This window comes from Oncorhynchus mykiss, chromosome 15, assembly GCF_057628025.1.
Source record: "Oncorhynchus mykiss isolate SJ-2025 chromosome 15, ASM5762802v1, whole genome shotgun sequence".
NCBI classification, from domain to species: domain Eukaryota; kingdom Metazoa; phylum Chordata; class Actinopteri; order Salmoniformes; family Salmonidae; genus Oncorhynchus; species Oncorhynchus mykiss.
This window is the reverse complement of record NC_143036.1, coordinates 67,737,501-67,757,213: the sequence shown is the minus strand read 5'-3', so window position 1 is coordinate 67,757,213 and position 19,713 is coordinate 67,737,501. Positions and strand designations below refer to the sequence as shown.

At 51.2% G+C, this 19,713-nt stretch overlaps 1 protein-coding gene across 2 annotated transcripts in view; it reads left to right on the top strand.

Moving 5' to 3' along the window:
• The window catches only part of LOC110490780 (staphylococcal nuclease domain-containing protein 1), a 374,611-nt gene that overhangs the window by 89,267 nt on the left and 265,631 nt on the right, over nucleotides 1–19,713 (top strand). For both annotated transcript variants that reach the window (XM_036944950.2, XM_090200893.1), the window contains exon 16: nucleotides 19,426–19,535. In XM_036944950.2, coding sequence (XP_036800845.1) covers nucleotides 19,426–19,535 — 110 coding nt within the window. The remainder of the gene's footprint in view (nucleotides 1–19,425; nucleotides 19,536–19,713) is intronic.

Below are 19,713 nucleotides of genomic sequence, written 5' to 3'. Positions count from 1 at the left end.
GCCCTCCACAAGGAGTCTCTAGAGCGTGAGGAGCCAAGTAAAGCCCCCCCCGGCCAAATCCTCCCCTAACTGCGACGCAGTGTCTTAGACTGCTGCGCCACTCGGGAGGCCCTGCAGATTTTCTCTTATGTCAGTTAATGTCCATGTACTCTTATCATCTCCACAGAAGAGGACTGGCCACCCCTCAGTGCCGGGTTCCTCTAAGTTTCTTCATAGGTTCCAGCCTTTCTAGGGAGTTTTTCCTAGCCACGGTGCTTCTAATCTGTATTGCCTGCTCTTTGGAGTATAGGCTCGGTTTCTGTATAAGAACTTTGTGATAAAGTAAAAACATACATTTTGATTGATTTGACTGACAGTCACTCAATTAGCGCATGTCAGCAAAATTGTTTTGGGGGGTTAAGTTAGTCTAGCTGCCAGCTACCTAAACTTGTAGGAATCATGGTCGAATTACCAACTGAGGGGCCCCCATTGATTTTGTTAGTCAATCACTCAGATATCATATTAAAAACTGCTAACATTTATTTCTGCCTCATGGCAAAATGTATAGAATGGCAGGAATTGAACTCTAAAATCTACATTTAGCTCTCTGCTGTCTATAGGGAGTCCACTAAAAAAACATTTTGTTTAGGGTCCTGAAAAGGATCCGTCAGGCTCTGACTGCATGTGTGGGAAAACAGACCTGCAAACCACTCCGGCCCCTCATGAGCTCAGATTTTTTTGTGGCCTTCACCCCCATCATAGGTAACCATCCTTGGTCTAGGGTAATGATCCCTAGATGAGAGATCTGAGGGGAGGAGTGGGAGGAATGACTCGCCCAGCAGGAAGCGGCTCCGTGTGGTGCATTTACCCCCAGCCGCATTTACCTCCCGCCAGCCTCCTAGTTCCATGCCATACCAGCCTCCTAGTTCCATGCCATACCAGCCTCCTAGTTCCATGCCATACCAGCCTCCTAGCTCCATGCCATACCAGCCTCCTAGTTCCATGCCATACCAGCCTCCTAGTTCCATGCCATACCAGACTCCTAGCTCCATGCCATACCAGACTCCTAGCTCCATGCCATACCAGACTCCTAGTTCCATGCCATACCAGCCTCCCAGCTCCTAGTTCCATGCCTTACCAGCCTCCCAGCTCCATGCCATACCAGCCTCCCAGTTCCATGCCATACCAGCCTCCCAGTTCCATGCCATACCAGCCTCCCAGCTCCATGCCATACCAGCCTCCTAGCTCCATGCCATACCAGCCTCCTAGTTCCATGCCATACCAGCCTCCTAGCTCCATGCCATACCAGCCTCCTAGCTCCATGCCATACCAGCCTCCTAGCTCCATGCCATACCAGCCTCCTAGCTCCATGCCATTCCAGCCTCCCAGCTCCATACCATACCAGCCTCCTAGCTCCATGCCATACCAGCCTCCCAGCTCATAGCTCCATGCCATACCAGCCTCCTAGCTCCATGCCATACCAGCCTCCTAGCTCCATGCCATACCAGCCTCCTAGCTCCATGCCATACCAGCCTCCTAGCTCCATGCCATACCAGCCTCCTAGCTCCATGCCATACCAGCCTCCTAGTTCCATGCCATACCAGCCTCACCCGCTGTGCCTCACACACCCATTCCTCAACCTCTGGGTGCCATACAACCGGGAACTGAGTGGAGGGAAGAAAGGAGAGGGTGCAGAGAGAGGGAAGGAAGGAGAGAAGCAGGGGGAAATACAGAGACCGAGAGAGATGGAGAGAGAAAGTGGATTCGCCAACTATCTACAAGTTCAATGAATTCAATTCCTGAGTGAAATTAAGTAGCAATTGGAAGAAATTGACACAAGCTCTGACCTGCCGCCCACGTGTTTTTATAGTCAATTCATGAAATTGAGCTTTTGATGAAATTTATGCATTTTCTGGCTGTTGACCGGTAGGTTATATATATATATATATATATATATTTTGTAATCAGATTTTGTGTCCTTTCACAATATAACAATGCAATTGAATTACATTTAGCACTAAACAATAACTTGTCAGATTAATATACAGTACCAATCAAAAGCCCGGACACACCCAGCCACTCATTTGAATGGGTAGGTGTGTCCAATCCCCCGACTGGCACCGGACAGTAAAGAAGATGGGAAAAGGAAACAACCTTATCGGTTTTCACCCACATAACTATTATAACGGAAGAAAAGGCCGTACCCCTACCAGTCGTCTATGTATGTCTGTAGTCTATCAGGCCTTTACAGATTGTAATCTCTTTCTATCTCGGAGAAAATGTCCCCAGAGTTATCGAGTTTACCATTCATTTTATAAAATGAATCTTTCATATGAAGCTGTTTCTGCCAAGGCTATGTACCATTCCTTATACGAGGGAGGGTCCTTCTCCCTCCAGCGTCTCATTATGACTCTTGGCTGTGGCTAGATCAACTTTTAGCCAGTTTAAACATGAGCTTCTCGGTCGATCATATATCCTTAGTGATATTCAGTAAAAGCAAAGCAGGATTTTCAGGTAGACCTTATGCCAAAAGGTATGTAAGCTTGGACAGTCACAGAACAAATGGATCATCAAATCAAATTTTATTAGTCACATGCGCCGAATACAACAGTTAAAGTGAAATGCTTACTTACGAGCCCCTAACCGACAGTGCAGTTTCAAAAAATGTAATAATAATAAGAATATGAGATAAAAGTAACAAGTAATTAAAGCAGTAAAAAATTATATATACTGTGGGGTGCCGGTACAGAGTCCGTGTGCGTTGGCACCGGTTAGTTGAGATACTATGTACATGTAGGTAGAGTTATTAAAGTGACTATGCGTAGAGGACAACAGGGAGTGACAGTGGTGTGGAGGTGGGCAGCAATGTGAATAGTATGGGTAGCCATTTGACTAGATGTTCGGTAGTCTTATGGCTTGGGGGTAGAAGCTGTTTAGAACCCTCTTGGACCTATACTTGGCGCTCCGGTACCGTTTGCCGTGTGGTAGCAGAGAGAACCGTCTATGACTAGGGTGGCTGTAGTCTTTGACAATTTTCAGGGCCTACCTCTGATACTGCCTGGTTTAGAGGTCCTGGATGACAGGAAGCTTGGCCCCAGTGATGTACTGGGACGTACGCACTACCCTCTGTAGCACCCTGCGGTCGGAGGCCAAGCAGTTGCCATACCAGGCAGTGATGCAACCAGTCAGGACGCTCTCAATGGTGCAGCTGTAGAACCCTTTTAGGATCTGAGGACCCATGCCAAATCTTTTCAGTCTCCTGAGGGGGAATAGGTTTTGTAATGCCTACTTCACGACTGACATGGTGTGTTTGGATCATGATAGTTCGTTGGTGATGTGGACACCAAGGAACTTGAAGCTCTCGACCCGTTCCACTGCAGCCCTGTCGATGAGAATGGGGGCGTGCTCGGTCCTCTTTTTCCTGTAGTCCACAATCATCTCCTTTGTCTTGATCACGTTGAGGGAGAGGTTGTTGTCCTTGCACCACACGGCCAGGTCTCTGACCTCCTCCCTATAGGCTGTCACGTCGTTGTCTGTGATCAGGCCTACCACTGTTGTGTAATCGGCAAATTTAATTATGGTGTTGGAGTCGTGCCTGGCTGTGCAGTCATGAGTGAACAGGGAGTACAAGAGGGGACCGAGCACGCACCTCTGAGGGGCCCCTGTGTTGAGGATCAGCCTGGTGGATGTGTTGTTTCCTTCCCTTACCACCTGGGGGCGGCCCATCAGGAAGTACAGGATCCAGTTGCAGAGGGAGGTGATCAGTCCCAGGGTCTTAGGCAAATTAATGAGCTTTGAGGGCCCTATGGTGTTGAACGCTGAGCTGTAGTCAATGAATAGCATTCTCTCACAGGTGTTCCTTTTGTCTAGGTGGGAAAGGGCAGTGTGGAGTGCAAATAGAGACTGCGTCATCTGTGGATCTGTTGGGGCGGTATGCAAATCAGAGTGGGTCTAGGGTTTCTGGGATGATGGTGTTGATGTGAGCCATGACCAGCTTTTCAAAGCACTTCATGGCTACAGACATGAGTGCTACGGGTCGGTAGTCGTTTAGGCAGGTTACCTTAGTTGTCTTGAGCACAGGCACTATGGTGATCTGCTTAAAACATGTTGGTATTACAGACCCGGACAGGGAGAGGTTGAAAAATGTCAGTGAAAACACTTGCTAGTTGGTCAGCGCATGCTTGCAGTGTACGCCCTGGTAATCCTTCTGGCCTTGTGAATGTTGACCTGTCTAAAGGTCTTAGACTGTGACCACACAGTCTTCCGGTACAGGTGGTGCTCTCATGCATGTTTCAGTGTTATTTTCCTCGAAGCGCGCATAGAGGTAGTTTAGCTCGTCCGTAGGCTTGTGACACTGGGCATCTCTCGGCTGTGCTTCCCTTTGTAGTCTGTAATGGTTTGCAGGCCCTGCTACATCCGGTGAGCGTCACAGCTGGTGAAGTATGACTCAATCTTAGTCCTGTATTGGCGCTTTTCATGTTTGATGGTTCGTCGGCGGGCATAGCGGGATTTCTTATACGCTTCCGGGTTAGAGTCCCGCTCCTTGAAAGTGGCAGCTCTTGCCTTCAGCTCCGTGCGGATGCTGCCTGTAAATCCATAGTTTCTGGTTGGGGTACGTACATGCAGTCACTGTGGGGACGACATCATCGATACACTTATTGATGAAGCCAATGACAGATGTGGTGTACTCCTCAATGCCGTTGGAGGAATCCCGGAACATATTACAGTCTGTGCTGCAAAACTGTAGCTTAGCATCTGCTTCATCTGACCACTTTTTTATTGATCTAGTCACTGGTGCTTCCTGCTTTCATGTCGCCTGTACTTGATGGACAGCTCCAGCAGAGACTGGATTCTATCAAACCTATTCTGTTCGACCTCAGATGAGTTCTATAAATCCTATTGAACACTTTCAATTAGAGGTCGACCGATTAATCGGCATGGCCGATTTCAAATTTTCATAACAATCGGACGTTGGAATTTTTGGGCGCCAATTTGCCGATTTTTTTAATTTTTACTTTTTTTTTTAATGATTTTTTATATGTTTTATATATATATATTTTTTATACCTTTTATTTAACTAGGCAAGTCATTTAAGAACACATTCTTATTTTCAATGACGGCCTAGGAACGGTGGGTTAACTGCCTCGTTCAGGGGCAGAACGACAGATTTTCACGTTGTCAGCTCAGGGGATCCAATCTTGCAACCTTACAGTTAACTAGTCCAAATCAATAACGACCTGCCTCTCTCTTGTTGCACTCCACAAGGAGACTGCCTGTTACGCGAATGCAGTAAGCCAAGGTAAGTTGCTAGCTAGCATTAAACTTATCTTATAAAAAACAATCATAATCATTAGTTAACTACACATGGTTGATGATATTACTAGATATTATCTAGCGTGTTCTGCGTTGCATATAATCTGACTGAGCATACAAGCATACAAGTATCTTAAGTATCTGGTAGGCAGAAGCAGGCGCGTAAACATTTATTTAAACAGCACTTTCGTGCGTTTTGCCAGCAACTCTTCGTTGTGCGTCAAGCATTGCGCTGTTTATGACTTCAAGCCTATCAACTCTCGAGATGAGGCTGGTGTAACCGATGTGAAATGGCTAGCTAGTTAGCGCGCGCTAATAGCGTTTCAAACGTCACTCGCTCTGAGCCTTCTAGGAGTTGTTCCCCTTGCCCTGCATGGGTAACGCTGCTTCGATGGTGGCTGGTGTTGCTGGTTCGAGCCCAGCGAGGAGAGGGACGGAAGCTATACTGTTACACTGGCAATACCAAAGTGCCTATAAGAACATCCAATAGTCAAAGGTTAATGAAATACAAATGGTATAGAGGGAAATAGTCCTATAATAACTACAACCTAAAACTTCTTACCTGGGAATATTGAAGACTCATGTTAAAAGGAACCACCAGCTTTCATATGTTCTCATGTTCTGAGCAAGGAACTGAAACGTTTTGCATTATTTAAACCAAATTGAACATGTTTCATTATTTACTTGAGGCTAAATTGATTTTATTGATGTATTATATTAAAATAAGTGTTCATTCAGTATTGTTGTAATTGTCATTATTACAAATACATTTAAAAAATTGGCCAAATTAATCGGTATCGGCTTTTTTGGTCCTCCAATAATCGGTATCGCCGTTGAAAAATCATAATCGGTCGAACTCTCGGGCATCTCTCATAGGGAGGAGCATCTGTTGTACTATTATATTCCATTTCTCTGCTCCAAAGGTTACATCCAGGTCTTTCCCCCATACAGCTTTTACGCCCTTACTAGTTCCATTAAATCCACCTATAAGGTGGCTATATATAAACCCTGCGGTATGTGGTAATTTGCAAAGGATTTCTATTTTAACACTTATTGGAATGTACAGGGAATTTGTTGTTACTCTGTCCTACCTTAAACATACAATCTCTAAGCTGGAGATGCCTCCAAAAGCCTTGTTTCTGTAAATTATACTTGGACCGTATTCAAAAGAGGTAAACAAGTTTTCTTGATATAGACAACCAATGTTCTTTATCTCCTTTCTATACCAAGCTTTCCAGAAAACCATGTGTCCCCCTGTTTTCAATGTTGGGTTGTTCCATAACGAAGCAGAGTTTGTCAGGAAGATTTCTCTCTCTCATGTATCTGACTCCATATATTTTTTTGTATGGGACATTATGGGATTCTGCAGTCCTACGTTTTGTTAGCTCAAATAATTTGATGTTCTGAATGGGGCATTAACTTCTTCCTCCATGTCCACCCAAATTGGCCTCTTTAGAGTTCTCCGTAAAGAGAGCCTATTTGGGCAGCTACAAAGGCTTCTTGATATAATTGCATGTCGGGGAGCTTTAATCCTCCCTTCTCAGTCGTTTCCTGTAATCTCTCTAGTTTAATCCTCCCTTCTCAGTCGTTTCCTGTAATCTCTCTAGTTTAATTCTCCCTTCTCAGTCGTTTCCTGTAATCTCTCTAGTTTAATCCTCCCTTCTCAGTCGTTTCCTGTAATCTCTCTAGTTTAATTCTCCCTTCTCAGTCGTTTCCTGTAATCTCTCTAGTTTAATCCTCCCTTCTCAGTCGTTTCCTGTAATCTCTCTAGTTTAATCCTCCCTTCTCAGTCGTTTCCTGTAATCTCTCTAGTTTAATCCTCCCTTCTCAGTCGTTTCCTGTAATCTCTCTAGTTTAATCCTCCCTTCTCAGTCGTTTCCTGTAATCTCTCTAGTTTAATCCTCCCTTGTCAGTTGTTTCCTGTAATCTCTCTATTTTAATCCTCCCTTCTCAGTCGTTTCCTGTAATCTCTCTAGTTCCATCCTGGCCCTTTTACCGGCTCAAACAAACTCCGTAATCACTTTCTTTCTGGATGTAAAGGTATAGGCAGGTATGGACAGTGGTAACATGCTAATGACCATCTTTATAACCTGTATCCTACACCATAATACGATTTGTAGCTTATCCCAGCTCTTAAACTGGACTTGAATTTTGTTCAGTAGTGGGTCAAGGTTTTCAGAAATCTTCTTCTCTAGACCAGGATTTAATGTGATCCCCAGGTACCTCATGTTTTTAAGGACCCATTGAAACCCCCAGCTGAGGAACTCATTTCTCAGACAATGTTTTGATAGCGGCATTACTTCAGATTTGGTCCAGTTTACTTTATAGCCTGATGTCTCTGAAAATGCATTTATAAAGTCTAGTTAAGGCCATATGTTGGGAGCCTGACATTATTAGTAATATGTCGTCTGCATAAAGCAGTGGTTTATTCTCTCTACCTTCTATATTATCCCCCTTTATTGACTGATGCAGCCTAATGGCTTCGGCTAATGGTTCTAATGCTCTAATAAATAGGAGTGGAGAGAGAGAGTCACCTTTTTTCGTGCCTCGTCTCCTACTGAAAATGGAGATGATCGTAGTCCGCCAGTGACTTCTATGGATTTGGGGTCGTTGTACAGAAGTTTAATAATATTCTGAAAGCCCTGTCCAAATCCAAATGTATTTATAATATAATGCAGGTAGTCCCAGCCCACCCTATCAAAGGCTTTCTCTGCATCTAGGGATAAGGCTGCCACTGAAGTATCCAGATATTTTGCCTTCCAGATGACATGCAATAGATTGTCAGATGAAGTTCTGCCTTTCACAAATCCTACCTGGTCTGGATTTAGGATTTTCTTAATGATATGATTCACCCTCATAGCCAGAATTGACTTTATTAAGGAAATTGGACAGTATCTCCCGCACTCATGGGGATCCTTTCCCTTTTTGGGGATTAGGATGTTTGCTGCATCACTTATAGAAGGTGGGAGCTCACCTGTGTCAATCGATGTTTTCAATATTTCTGGGCTTTGCTGCTCTGCAAACCTTTTGTAGAAATCACTGGGTATCCAGTCCAACCCTGTGGCTGCTTGTCTTATCGTTTCGGTCAATTCCTCCAAAGTAATTGGACGGTGGATCCAGTTCCTGTCTTCCTCTTTTATTTTAGGAAGGTTCAGATTCTGAAAGAATGCCTCTGCTTTGTGCATATCTAAAGGACTGTTTGAAGTAGAACGTTCCTGATAGAAGTCTCAAATTATCTTGTTTATTTATGATTGGTAATCAGCTTGCCTGTCTTTTTTTCTGATTCCACCTATTTGCCGATCTGTTTCTCTAGATTTCCATTGACTGGCCAACGGTTTTCCTGCCTTTTCCCCTGATCCATACCATCTCTGCTTCAACCTGTACAGGGAATTTTCAGCCCGTATTTGGTTTTCGTCAAGTTTACCAGAGAAATGTTATTCGGATTGGACCAATATTCCCCCTCCAGCGTTTTGAGCTCTGTTTCAAGTTTATCAATTTTCTGTTCATCTTATTTCTTAATAGTAACTGATCATTGTATTATTGCTCCACGTATGTATGCTGTAAAAGCTTCCCAGACATGTACCTGTTTTTCAAAGAACATTGTAATATTCTAAGCATAAACACTCAGTGAGAATGTTACTCATGTGTAGCAAAGCAACCCCCGCCTCTTCCTCGCTAATCCAATCGCACTTTTTCTCAATGTCCATTTAAATTTAAAAGCTCTAATGCAATTTCCAAGCCTCTCTGACCGTCCTCTCACTTCACTGTTTGTGACTTGCAATTGAAGAGTGGGAGAGAAGGGAAGGTAGAGGGATGTAGGTGGAAGGAAGAGAAGGGGAAGTAGAGGGATGTAGGGGAGGTAGAGAGGGATGTAGGGGAGGTAGAGAGGGATGTAGGGGGAGGAAGAGAGGGATGGAAGGGGGGGAAGTAGAGAGGGATTTAGGTGGAGGAAGAGAGGGGGAAGTAGAGAGGGATGTAGGGGGAGGAAGAGAGGGATGTAGGGGGAGGGATTTAGGTGGAGGAAGAGGAAGAGAGGGATGTAGGGGGAGGAAGAGAGGGATGTAGGGGGAGGAAGAGAGGGATGTAGGGGGAGGAAGAGAGGGGTAAGTAGAGAGGGATGTAGGGGGAGGATGAGGGGGAAGTAGAGAGGGATGTAGGGGGAGGAAGAGGGGGAAGTAGAGAGGGGTGTAGGGGGAGAGAGAGGGATGTAGGGGGAGGAAGAGGGGGAAGTAGAGAGGGGTGTAGGGGGAGAGAGAGGGATGTAGGGGGAAGTAGAGAGGGGGAAGTAGAGAGGGATGTAGGGGGAGGAAGAGAGGGGGAAGTAGAGAGGGATGTAGGGGGAAGTAGAGAGGGATGTAGGGGGAAGTAGAGAGGGATGTAGGGGGAAGTAGAGAGGGATGTAGGGGGAAGTAGAGAGGGATGTAGGGGGAAGTAGAGAGGGGGAAGTAGAGAGGGGGAAGTAGAGAGGGATGTAGGGGGAGGAAGAGGGGGAAGTAGAGAGGGATGTAGGGGAGGAAGAGGGGGAAGTAGAGAGGGATGTAAGGGGGAGGAAGAGGGGGAAGTAGAGAGGGATGTAGGGGGAGGAAGAGAGGGGGAAGTAGAGAGGGCTGTAGGGGGAGGAAGAGAGGGGGAAGTAGAGAGGGATGTAGGGGAGGAAGAGGGGGTAGTAGAGAGGGATGTAGGGGGAGGAAGAGGGGGGAGTAGAGAGGGATGTAGTGGGAGGAAGAGAGGGGGAAGTAGAGGGATGTAGGGGGAGGAAGAGGGGAGGGAGCAAGTGATTGAAAGGAAAGAAGAGGGCAAGGAGAGATGGAGAAAGTGATGAAAAGAGAGAGCAGGTGGGAGGGAATTAAAGATTTAGAGGGGAAGGGAGTGAGAGGGAATGATAGAGAGAGAGTGTTTTCATCACAGGGGTGAAGTTGTCTGCTTGAATAAAACATGGAGCTGTCTGAACCACAGTGCTCAGTAGCACATATGCTCTGGCCACAGGTGATTTGTAGAGCAGCTATTCCAGGGCACCTGTGTGTGTCTTTTGAGAAAGTGTGTGTGTAAATGACTGTGTACGTTTGTGTGTCAGGGAGGATTGGGCAGAGGAGGCTGGGACGGGGAAGGGCCGTATTTCATCCTGCGCATCGCTCACCGGGATCACCGATTTTAAAACATTACATCTTATGCGCTTGGCTAGCCAGCACTACTGAACAGAGCTGCTTGTGTGTGTGTGTCCATACGGGGGCTGGGTAAAGGGTCTGGCCCCATAGGGTAGCCCAGCAATTCCACCTGCCTCAGCTTATCAAAAGCTTGGTGATTAGTTGATACGTTTAATTGAAACTGTTGTTTTAGTTTGGATTTGATCCACATTGAAAAACGCAGACCCAGGTTTTATTGTCCCTATGGTGTCCCTTTGTCTCTCCCATCCTCACCCTCTGTGCTAGAGAGAAGGACATCCCTTAGTGAAAGCAGTTTACTTTAAGCTTGGCTTTCTCTACCCCTCTCTCGGTCTTATACAGTACTGGCCCAGCCACTCACTCGGTCAATCCCTGGCCAAAACATGTCTAAAAATACTGGAGATGCTGCTGGACTGAAATGACTTTTTCCTTCCTCCTTGGAGCCGGGGCGGAACGCACGCTGGGCAATTTAAATGCTAATCTAGGGACTATTTACTGGCTATTAAGAGGTAATTGAGTCTTCATCCTCTGTGGCACTCGCCATGCCGCGGGTTCAACAGAAAATATGTTTTTGTTTTGTTAGAGGAGGGGTGAGATGAGAATCGTCGGTGTGTCCTTGTGTGTGGGAAGTTTTGCTAACACAGCATTGCTAGGAAATGTGTGTGGGTGTGTGTTCGCACGCTGGTTAGTCAGTCAGTGTCAAAATGAGGACCCAATCATCACAAACTTGACCCCCGGTCCACCTTTTCCCCTTTCTCTTCTCTAGTCCAATCATGTCGGATGTGGTTAGCATAAAGATCAATCAGGATTGGCGGGAGCCTCCAGATTTCTAGAAGATGCCTCTGAGGCTTTTTGGACAGGAGGCTGATGTTGCTTTGTTAGCACAATGCTGTTGGGTGTAGCGCCCAGCAGAACCAACCAACTCTGAGTTTACATGAATCAATGCAACAGGGTGGAGAGAGGATAGGGGGAGGTGTGTGTGTGAGAGAGAGATGCTGCACACATTGGATAGAGGGATACAATGAGTGAATGTGTGATTGAGTTTTCATGAGTGTTGAGTGTGTATGATTTGCTTGTGTGTAGTTTGCAAAGTTGACTTAGTTTACGTAGATATGAGGGTTCTTGTCAGCAGCCACAGAGGAGGAATGCTGTTTGCTTGTTGAAGAGCCCTGCACCATGCTCGCTCGCTCAAGTGTGTGTGTGTGTTTGAAGTAGAGGTCAACCGATTATGATTTTTCAATGCCGAATACCGATTTATTGGAGGACCAAAAAAGCCGATACCGATTAATCGGCCGATTTGTCATTATTACAAATATTTGAAAAACAATTACACGAATACTGAATGAACACTTATTTTAACTTAATATAAAATACATCAATGAAATCAATTTAGCCTCAAGTAAATAATGAAACATGTTCAATTTGGTTTAAATAATGCTAAAACAAAGTGTTGGAGAAGAAAGTAAAAGTGCAATATGTGCTATGTAAGAAAGCTAACGTTTCAGTTCCTTGCTCAGAACATGAGAACATATGAAAGCTGGTGGTTCCTTTTAACACGAGTCTTCAATATTCCCAGGTAAGAAGTTGTAGTTGTTATAGGAACTTTAGGACTATCACCCTCTGTACCATTTGTATTTCATTAACCTTTGACTATTTTATGTTCTTATGGGCACTTTAGTATTGCCAGTGTAACAGTATAGCTTCCGTCCCTCTAGTTAGTGCACGCTAACTAGCTAGCCACACTGCCCCTCACCACACCACACTGCTCCTCACCTCACCACACTGCTCCTCACCTCACCACACTGCTCCTCACCTCACCTCACCACACTGCCCCTCACCTCACCACACTGCCCCTCACCTCACCAGACTGCTCCTCACCTCACCAGACTGCTCCTCACCTCACCACACTGCCCCTCACCACACCACACTGCTCCTCACCTCACCACACTGCTCCTCACCTCACCACACTGCTCCTCACCTCACCACACTGCCCCTCACCTCACCACACTGCTCCTCACCTCACCTCACCAGACTGCTCCTCACCTCACCTCACCAGACTGCTCCTCACCTCACCAGACTGCTCCTCACCTCACCAGACTGCTCCTCACCTCACCTCACCAGACTGCTCCTCACCTCACCTCACCAGACTGCTCCTCACCTCACCTCACCAGACTGCTCCTCACCTCACCTCACCAGACTGCTCCTCACCTCACCTCACCACACTGCTCCTCACCTCACCACACTGCCCCTCACCACACCACACTGCTCCTCACCTCACCACACTACTCCTCACCTCACCACACTGCCCCTCACCTCACCACACTGCCCCTCACCTCACCACACTGCCCCTCACCGCACTGCCCCTCACCGCACTGCCCCTCACCTCACCGCACTGCCCCTCACCTCACCGCACTGCCCCTCACCTCACCGCACTGCCCCTCACCTCACCGCACTGCCCCTCACCGCACTGCCCCTCACCGCACTGCCCCTCACCTCACCGCACTGCCCCTCACCTCACCTCACCGCACTGCCCCTCACCTCACCGCACTGCCCCTCACCTCACCTCACCGCACTGCCCCTCACCGCACTGCCCCTCACCTCACTACCCCTCACCTCACTACCCCTCACCGCACTGCCCCTCACCGCACTGCCCCTCACCTCACCGCACTGCCCCTCACCACACCGCACTGCTCCTCACCTCACCACACTGCCCCTCACCTCACCGCCCCTCACCTCACCGCACTGCCCCTCACCACACCGCACTGCTCCTCACCTCACCACACTGCCCCTCACCTCACCGCCCCTCACCGCACTGCCCCTCACCACACCGCACTGCTCCTCACCTCACCACACTGCCCCTCACCTCACCGCCCCTCACCTCACCGCACTGCCCCTCACCTCACCGCCCCTCACCTCACCGCACTGCCCCTCACCTCACCGCACTTCCCCTCACCGCACTGCCCCTCACCTCACCGCACTGCTCCTCACCTCACCGCACTGCTCCTCACCTCACCGCACTGCTCCTCACCTCACCGCACTGCCCCTCACCTCACCGCACTGCCCCTCACCTCACCTCACCGCACTGCCCCTCACCTCACCGCCCCTCACCTCACCGCACTGCCCCTCACCTCACCGCACTTCCCCTCACCGCACTGCTCCTCACCTCACCGCACTGCTCCTCACCTCACTGCACTGCTCCTCACCGCACTGCTCCTCACCTCACCGCACTGCTCCTCACCTCACCGCACTGCTCCTCACCTCACCGCACTGCTCCTCACCTCACAGCACTGCTCCTCACCTCACAGCACTGCTCCTCACCGCCCCTCACCGCACCTCGCTGCCCCTCACCTCACCGCGCTGCCCCTCACCGCACCGCCCCTCATCTCAACACACCGCCCCTCATCACACCACACTGCCCCTCATCACACCACACTGCTCCTCACCTCACCACACTGCTCCTCACCTCACACCACACTGCTCCTCACCTCACACCACACTGCCCCTCATCTGACACCACACTGCCCCTCATCTGACACCACACTGCTCCTCACCTCACACCACACTGCTCCTCACCTCACACCACACTGCTCCTCACCTCACACCACACTGCTACTCACCTCACACCACACTGCCCCTCATCTGACACCACACTGCCCCTCATCTGACACCACACTGCCCCTCATCTGACACCACACTGCCCCTCATCTGACACCACACTGCCCCTCATCTGACACCACACTGCTCCTCACCTCACACCACACTGCTCCTCACCTCACACCACACTGCCCCTCATCTCACACCACACTGCCCCTCGGCTCACACCACACTGCTCCTCACCTCACACCACACTGCTCCTCACCTCACACCACACTGCTTCTCACCTCACACCACACTGCTCCTCACCTCACACCGCACTGCTCCTCACCTCACAGCACTGCTCCTCACCTCACAGCACTGCTCCTCACCGCCCCTCACCGCACCTCGCTGCCCCTCACCTCACCGCGCTGCCCCTCACCGCACCGCCCCTCATCTCAACACACCGCCCCTCATCACACCACACTGCCCCTCATCACACCACACTGCTCCTCACCTCACCACACTGCTCCTCACCTCACACCACACTGCCCCTCATCTGACACCACACTGCCCCTCATCTGACACCACACTGCTCCTCACCTCACACCACACTGCTCCTCACCTCACACCACACTGCTCCTCACCTCACACCACACTGCTACTCACCTCACACCACACTGCCCCTCATCTGACACCACACTGCCCCTCATCTGACACCACACTGCCCCTCATCTGACACCACACTGCCCCTCATCTGACACCACACTGCCCCTCATCTGACACCACACTGCCCCTCATCTGACACCACACTGCCCCTCATCTGACACCACACTGCTCCTCACCTCACACCACACTGCTCCTCACCTCACACCACACTGCCCCTCATCTCACACCACACTGCCCCTCGGCTCACACCACACTGCCCCTCGGCTCACACCACACTGCTCCTCACCTCACACCACACTGCTTCTCACCTCACACCACACTGCTCCTCACCTCACACCACACTGCTCCTCACCTCACACCACACTGCTCCTCACCTCACACCACACTGCTCCTCACCTCACACCACACTGCTCCTCACCTCACACCACACTGCTCCTCACCTCACACCACACTGCTCCTCACCTCACACCACACTGCTCCTCACCTCACCGCCCCTCACCGCACCGCGCTGCCCCTCACCTCACCGCTCTGCCCCTCACCGCACCGCCCCTCATTTCACCGCACCGCCCCTCATCTCACCACACCACACTGCCCCTCATCTCACCACACTGCCCCTCATCTCACCACACTGCCCCTCATCTCACCACACTGCCCCTCATCTCACCACACTGCCCCTCACCACACCACACTGCCCCTCACCACACCACACTGCCCCTCATCTCACCACACTGCTCCTCATCTCACCACACTGCTCCTCATCTCACCACACTGATACTCATCTCACCACACTGATACTCACCTCACACCACACTGATCCTCACCTCACACCACACTGCTCCTCACCTCACACCACACTGCTCCTCACCACACTGCTCCTCACCTCACACCACACTGCTCCTCACCTCACACCACACTGCTCCTCACCTCACCGCCCCTCACCGCACCGCGCTGCCCCTCATCTCACCACACTGCCCCTCATCTCACCACACTGCTCCTCATCTCACCACACTGCTCCTCATCTCACCACACTGATCCTCACCTCACACCACACTGCTCCTCACCTCACACCACACTGCTCCTCACCTCACACCACACTGCTCCTCACCTCACACCACACTGCTCCTCACCTCACACCACACTGCTCCTCACCTCACCGCCCCTCACCGCACCGCGCTGCCCCTCACCTCACCGCTCTGCCCCTCACCGCACCGCCCCTCATTTCACCTCACCAGACTGCTCCTATCCTCACCTCACCAGACTGCTCCTCACCTCACCTCACCACACAGCTCCTCACCTCACCACACTGCCCCTCACCACACCACACTGCTCCTCACCTCACCACACTGCTCCTCACCTCACCACACTACTCCTCACCTCACCACACTGCCCCTCACCTCACCACACTGCCCCTCACCTCACCACACTGCCCCTCACCTCACCACACTGCCCCTCACCTCACCACACTGCCCCTCACCTCAACGCACTGCCCCTCACCTCACCACACTGCCCCTCACCTCACCGCACTGCCCCTCACCTCACCACACTGCCCCTCACCTCACCGCACTGCCCCTCACCTCACCGCACTGCCCCTCACCGCACTGCTCCTCACCTCACCGCACTGCCCCTCACCTCACCGCACTGCCCCTCACCTCACCTCACCGCACTGCCCCTCACCTCACTACCCCTCACCTCACTACCCCTCACCTCACCGCACTGCCCCTCACCGCACTGCCCCTCACCTCACCGCACTGCCCCTCACCGCACTGCCCCTCACCTCACCGCACTGCCCCTCACCACACCGCACTGCTCCTCACCTCACCACACTGCCCCTCACCGCACTGCCCCTCACCGCACTGCCCCTCACCGCACTGCCCCTCACCTCACCGCCCCTCACCTCACCGCACTGCCCCTCACCTCACCGCACTTCCCCTCACCGCACTGCCCCTCACCTCACCGCACTGCCCCTCACCTCACCGCACTGCTCCTCACCTCACCGCACTGCTCCTCACCTCACCGCACTGCCCCTCACCTCACCGCACTGCCCCTCACCTCACCTCACCGCACTGCCCCTCACCTCACCTCACCGCACTGCTCCTCACCTCACCGCACTGCTCCTCACCTCACAGCACTGCTCCTCACCTCACCGCACTGCCCCTTATCACACCACACTGCCCCTCATCACACCACACTGCTCCTCACCGCACCTCGCTGCCCCTCACCTCACCGCACTGCCCCTCACCGCACCGCCCCTCACCTCAACACACCGCCCCTCATCACACCACACCGCCCCTCATCACACCACACTGCTCCTCACCTCACCACACTGCTCCTCACCTCACACCACACTGCTCCTCACCTCACACCACACTGCCCCTCATCTGACACCACACTGCCCCTCATCTCACACCACACTGCTCCTCACCTCACACCACACTGCTCCTCACCTCACACCACACTGCTCCTCACCTCACACCACACTGCCCCTCATCTGACACCACACTGCCCCTCATCTGACACCACACTGCCCCTCATCTGACACCACACTGCCCCTCATCTGACACCACACTGCCCCTCATCTGACACCACACTGCCCCTCATCTGACACCACACTGCTCCTCACCTCACACCACACTGCTCCTCACCTCACACCACACTGCTCCTCACCTCACACCACACTGCCCCTCATCTCACACCACACTGCCCCTCGGCTCACACCACACTGCCCCTCGGCTCACACCACACTGCTCCTCACCTCACACCACACTGCTCCTCACCTCACACCACACTGCTTCTCACCTCACACCACACTGCTCCTCACCTCACACCACACTGCTCCTCACCTCACACCACACTGCTCCTCACCTCACACCACACTGCTCCTCACCTCACACCACACTGCTCCTCACCTCACACCACACTGCTCCTCACCTCACACCACACTGCTCCTCACCTCACACCACACTGCTTTTCACCTCACACCACACTGCTCCTCACCTCACACCACACTGCCCCTCATCTCACCACACTGCCCCTCATCTCACCACACTGCCCCTCATCTCACCACACTGCCCCTCATCTCACCACACTGCCCCTCATCTCACCACACTGCCCCTCATCTCACCACACTGCCCCTCATCTCACCACACTGCCCCTCATCTCACCACACTGCCCCTCACCACACCACACTGCCCCTCACCACACCACACTGCCCCTCATCTCACCACACTGCTCCTCATCTCACCACACTGCTCCTCATCTCACCACACTGCTCCTCATCTCACCACACTGATACTCACCTCACACCACACTGATACTCACCTCACACCACACTGATCCTCACCTCACACCACACTGCTCCTCACCTCACACCACACTGCTCCTCACCTCACACCACACTGCTCCTCACCTCACACCACACTGCTCCTCACCTCACACCACACTGCTCCTCACCTCACACCACACTGCTCCTCACCTCACACCACACTGCTCCTCACCTCACCGCGCTGCCCCTCATCTCACCACACTGCTCCTCATCTCACCACACTGATACTCACCTCACACCACACTGATCCTCACCTCACACCACACTGCTCCTCACCTCACACCACACTGCTCCTCACCTCACACCACACTGCTCCTCACCTCACACCACACTGCTCCTCACCTCACACCACACTGCTCCTCACCTCACCGCCCCTCACCGCACCGCGCTGCCCCTCACCTCACCGCTCTGCCCCTCACCGCACCGCCCCTCATTTCACCGCACCGCCCCTCATCTCACCACACCACACTGCCCCTCACCTCACCACACCACACTGCCCCTCACCTCACCACACCACACTGCCCCTCACCACACCACACTGCCCCTCACCTCACCACACCACACTGCCCCTCACCTCACCACACCACACTGTCCCTCACCTCACCACACCACACTGCCCCTCACCTCACCACACCACACTGCCCCTCACCTCACCACACCACACTGCCCCTCACCTCACCACACCACACTGCCCCTCACCTCACCACACTGCCCCTCACCACACCACACTGCCCCTCACCTCACCACATCACACTGCCCCTCACCTCACCACCCCTACTTGCTCACACATTAACTATTCAAAAACACACACGCTCTCTTTCAAACACACACGTTCAGCCAACTCTGAGTGCAAGAGATAAGCATGCATCGCCTCACAGCTTTCCTATAACAAGCCCCCCTATAGCCCTCCTGCCCTCCAACCCTCCCATCCTCACCCAGGCTGTTCTTTTAATCCACTACCCAGTGAAAAGACCCAGTGCAGTTAATAGTCATGAATAGCAAGGTCAGCGCCAGGGGACGGCCAAACAAAGGATGAAGCTGCCGTCATTGAAGCACAGCAATTTAGAGGATGTTAACTGTTAACCCAACATGACCACAGAGGGGGAAAACGCTTAGGATTGACCAGCGATTACCAATTATCCATTTAGCTGCCACGATAATGCTCAGCTCCACTAATCTCTATTGCCACTTCACCTGTCATGGTGGCATCGTTGTATCGTAACTGTCCTAAAGCTGGGTTGTTACGGGATTGAAATAAATGTCAGATTTTGACTCATGTATCAGTTGTTAGGGGCAACTTCAACTTGTTTGACCGCAACATTCTAACCTGTCTAAATGTTGTCTAACCTCGTAGTTATTTTTATTGGCTGTTTTGTTGACACTTGTTCTGTGTTTCTCATTGGCCAGGTATCGAGTGTCCTCGCGGCTCCAGGAACATGCCCGGCGGCATGCAGGTGGCTGAGCCCTTCAGCGACGAGGCCATGGCCTTCACCAAGGAGCTGGTACTACAGAGAGAGGTAAGCGCAACATTCATTTTGGCTCCAATTTCTTTGATTTCATTGGTTTTACTTGCGACTGCATGTTTGGCTGGTTTTGCGGTCGGACATATTGGATCACATTCGACCTCCAGTTTCATTTTGTCTCCTGGCTTTCTTTAGTGTGGTTTTTGATGACTCTGGGTGTGTTTGTAAATTC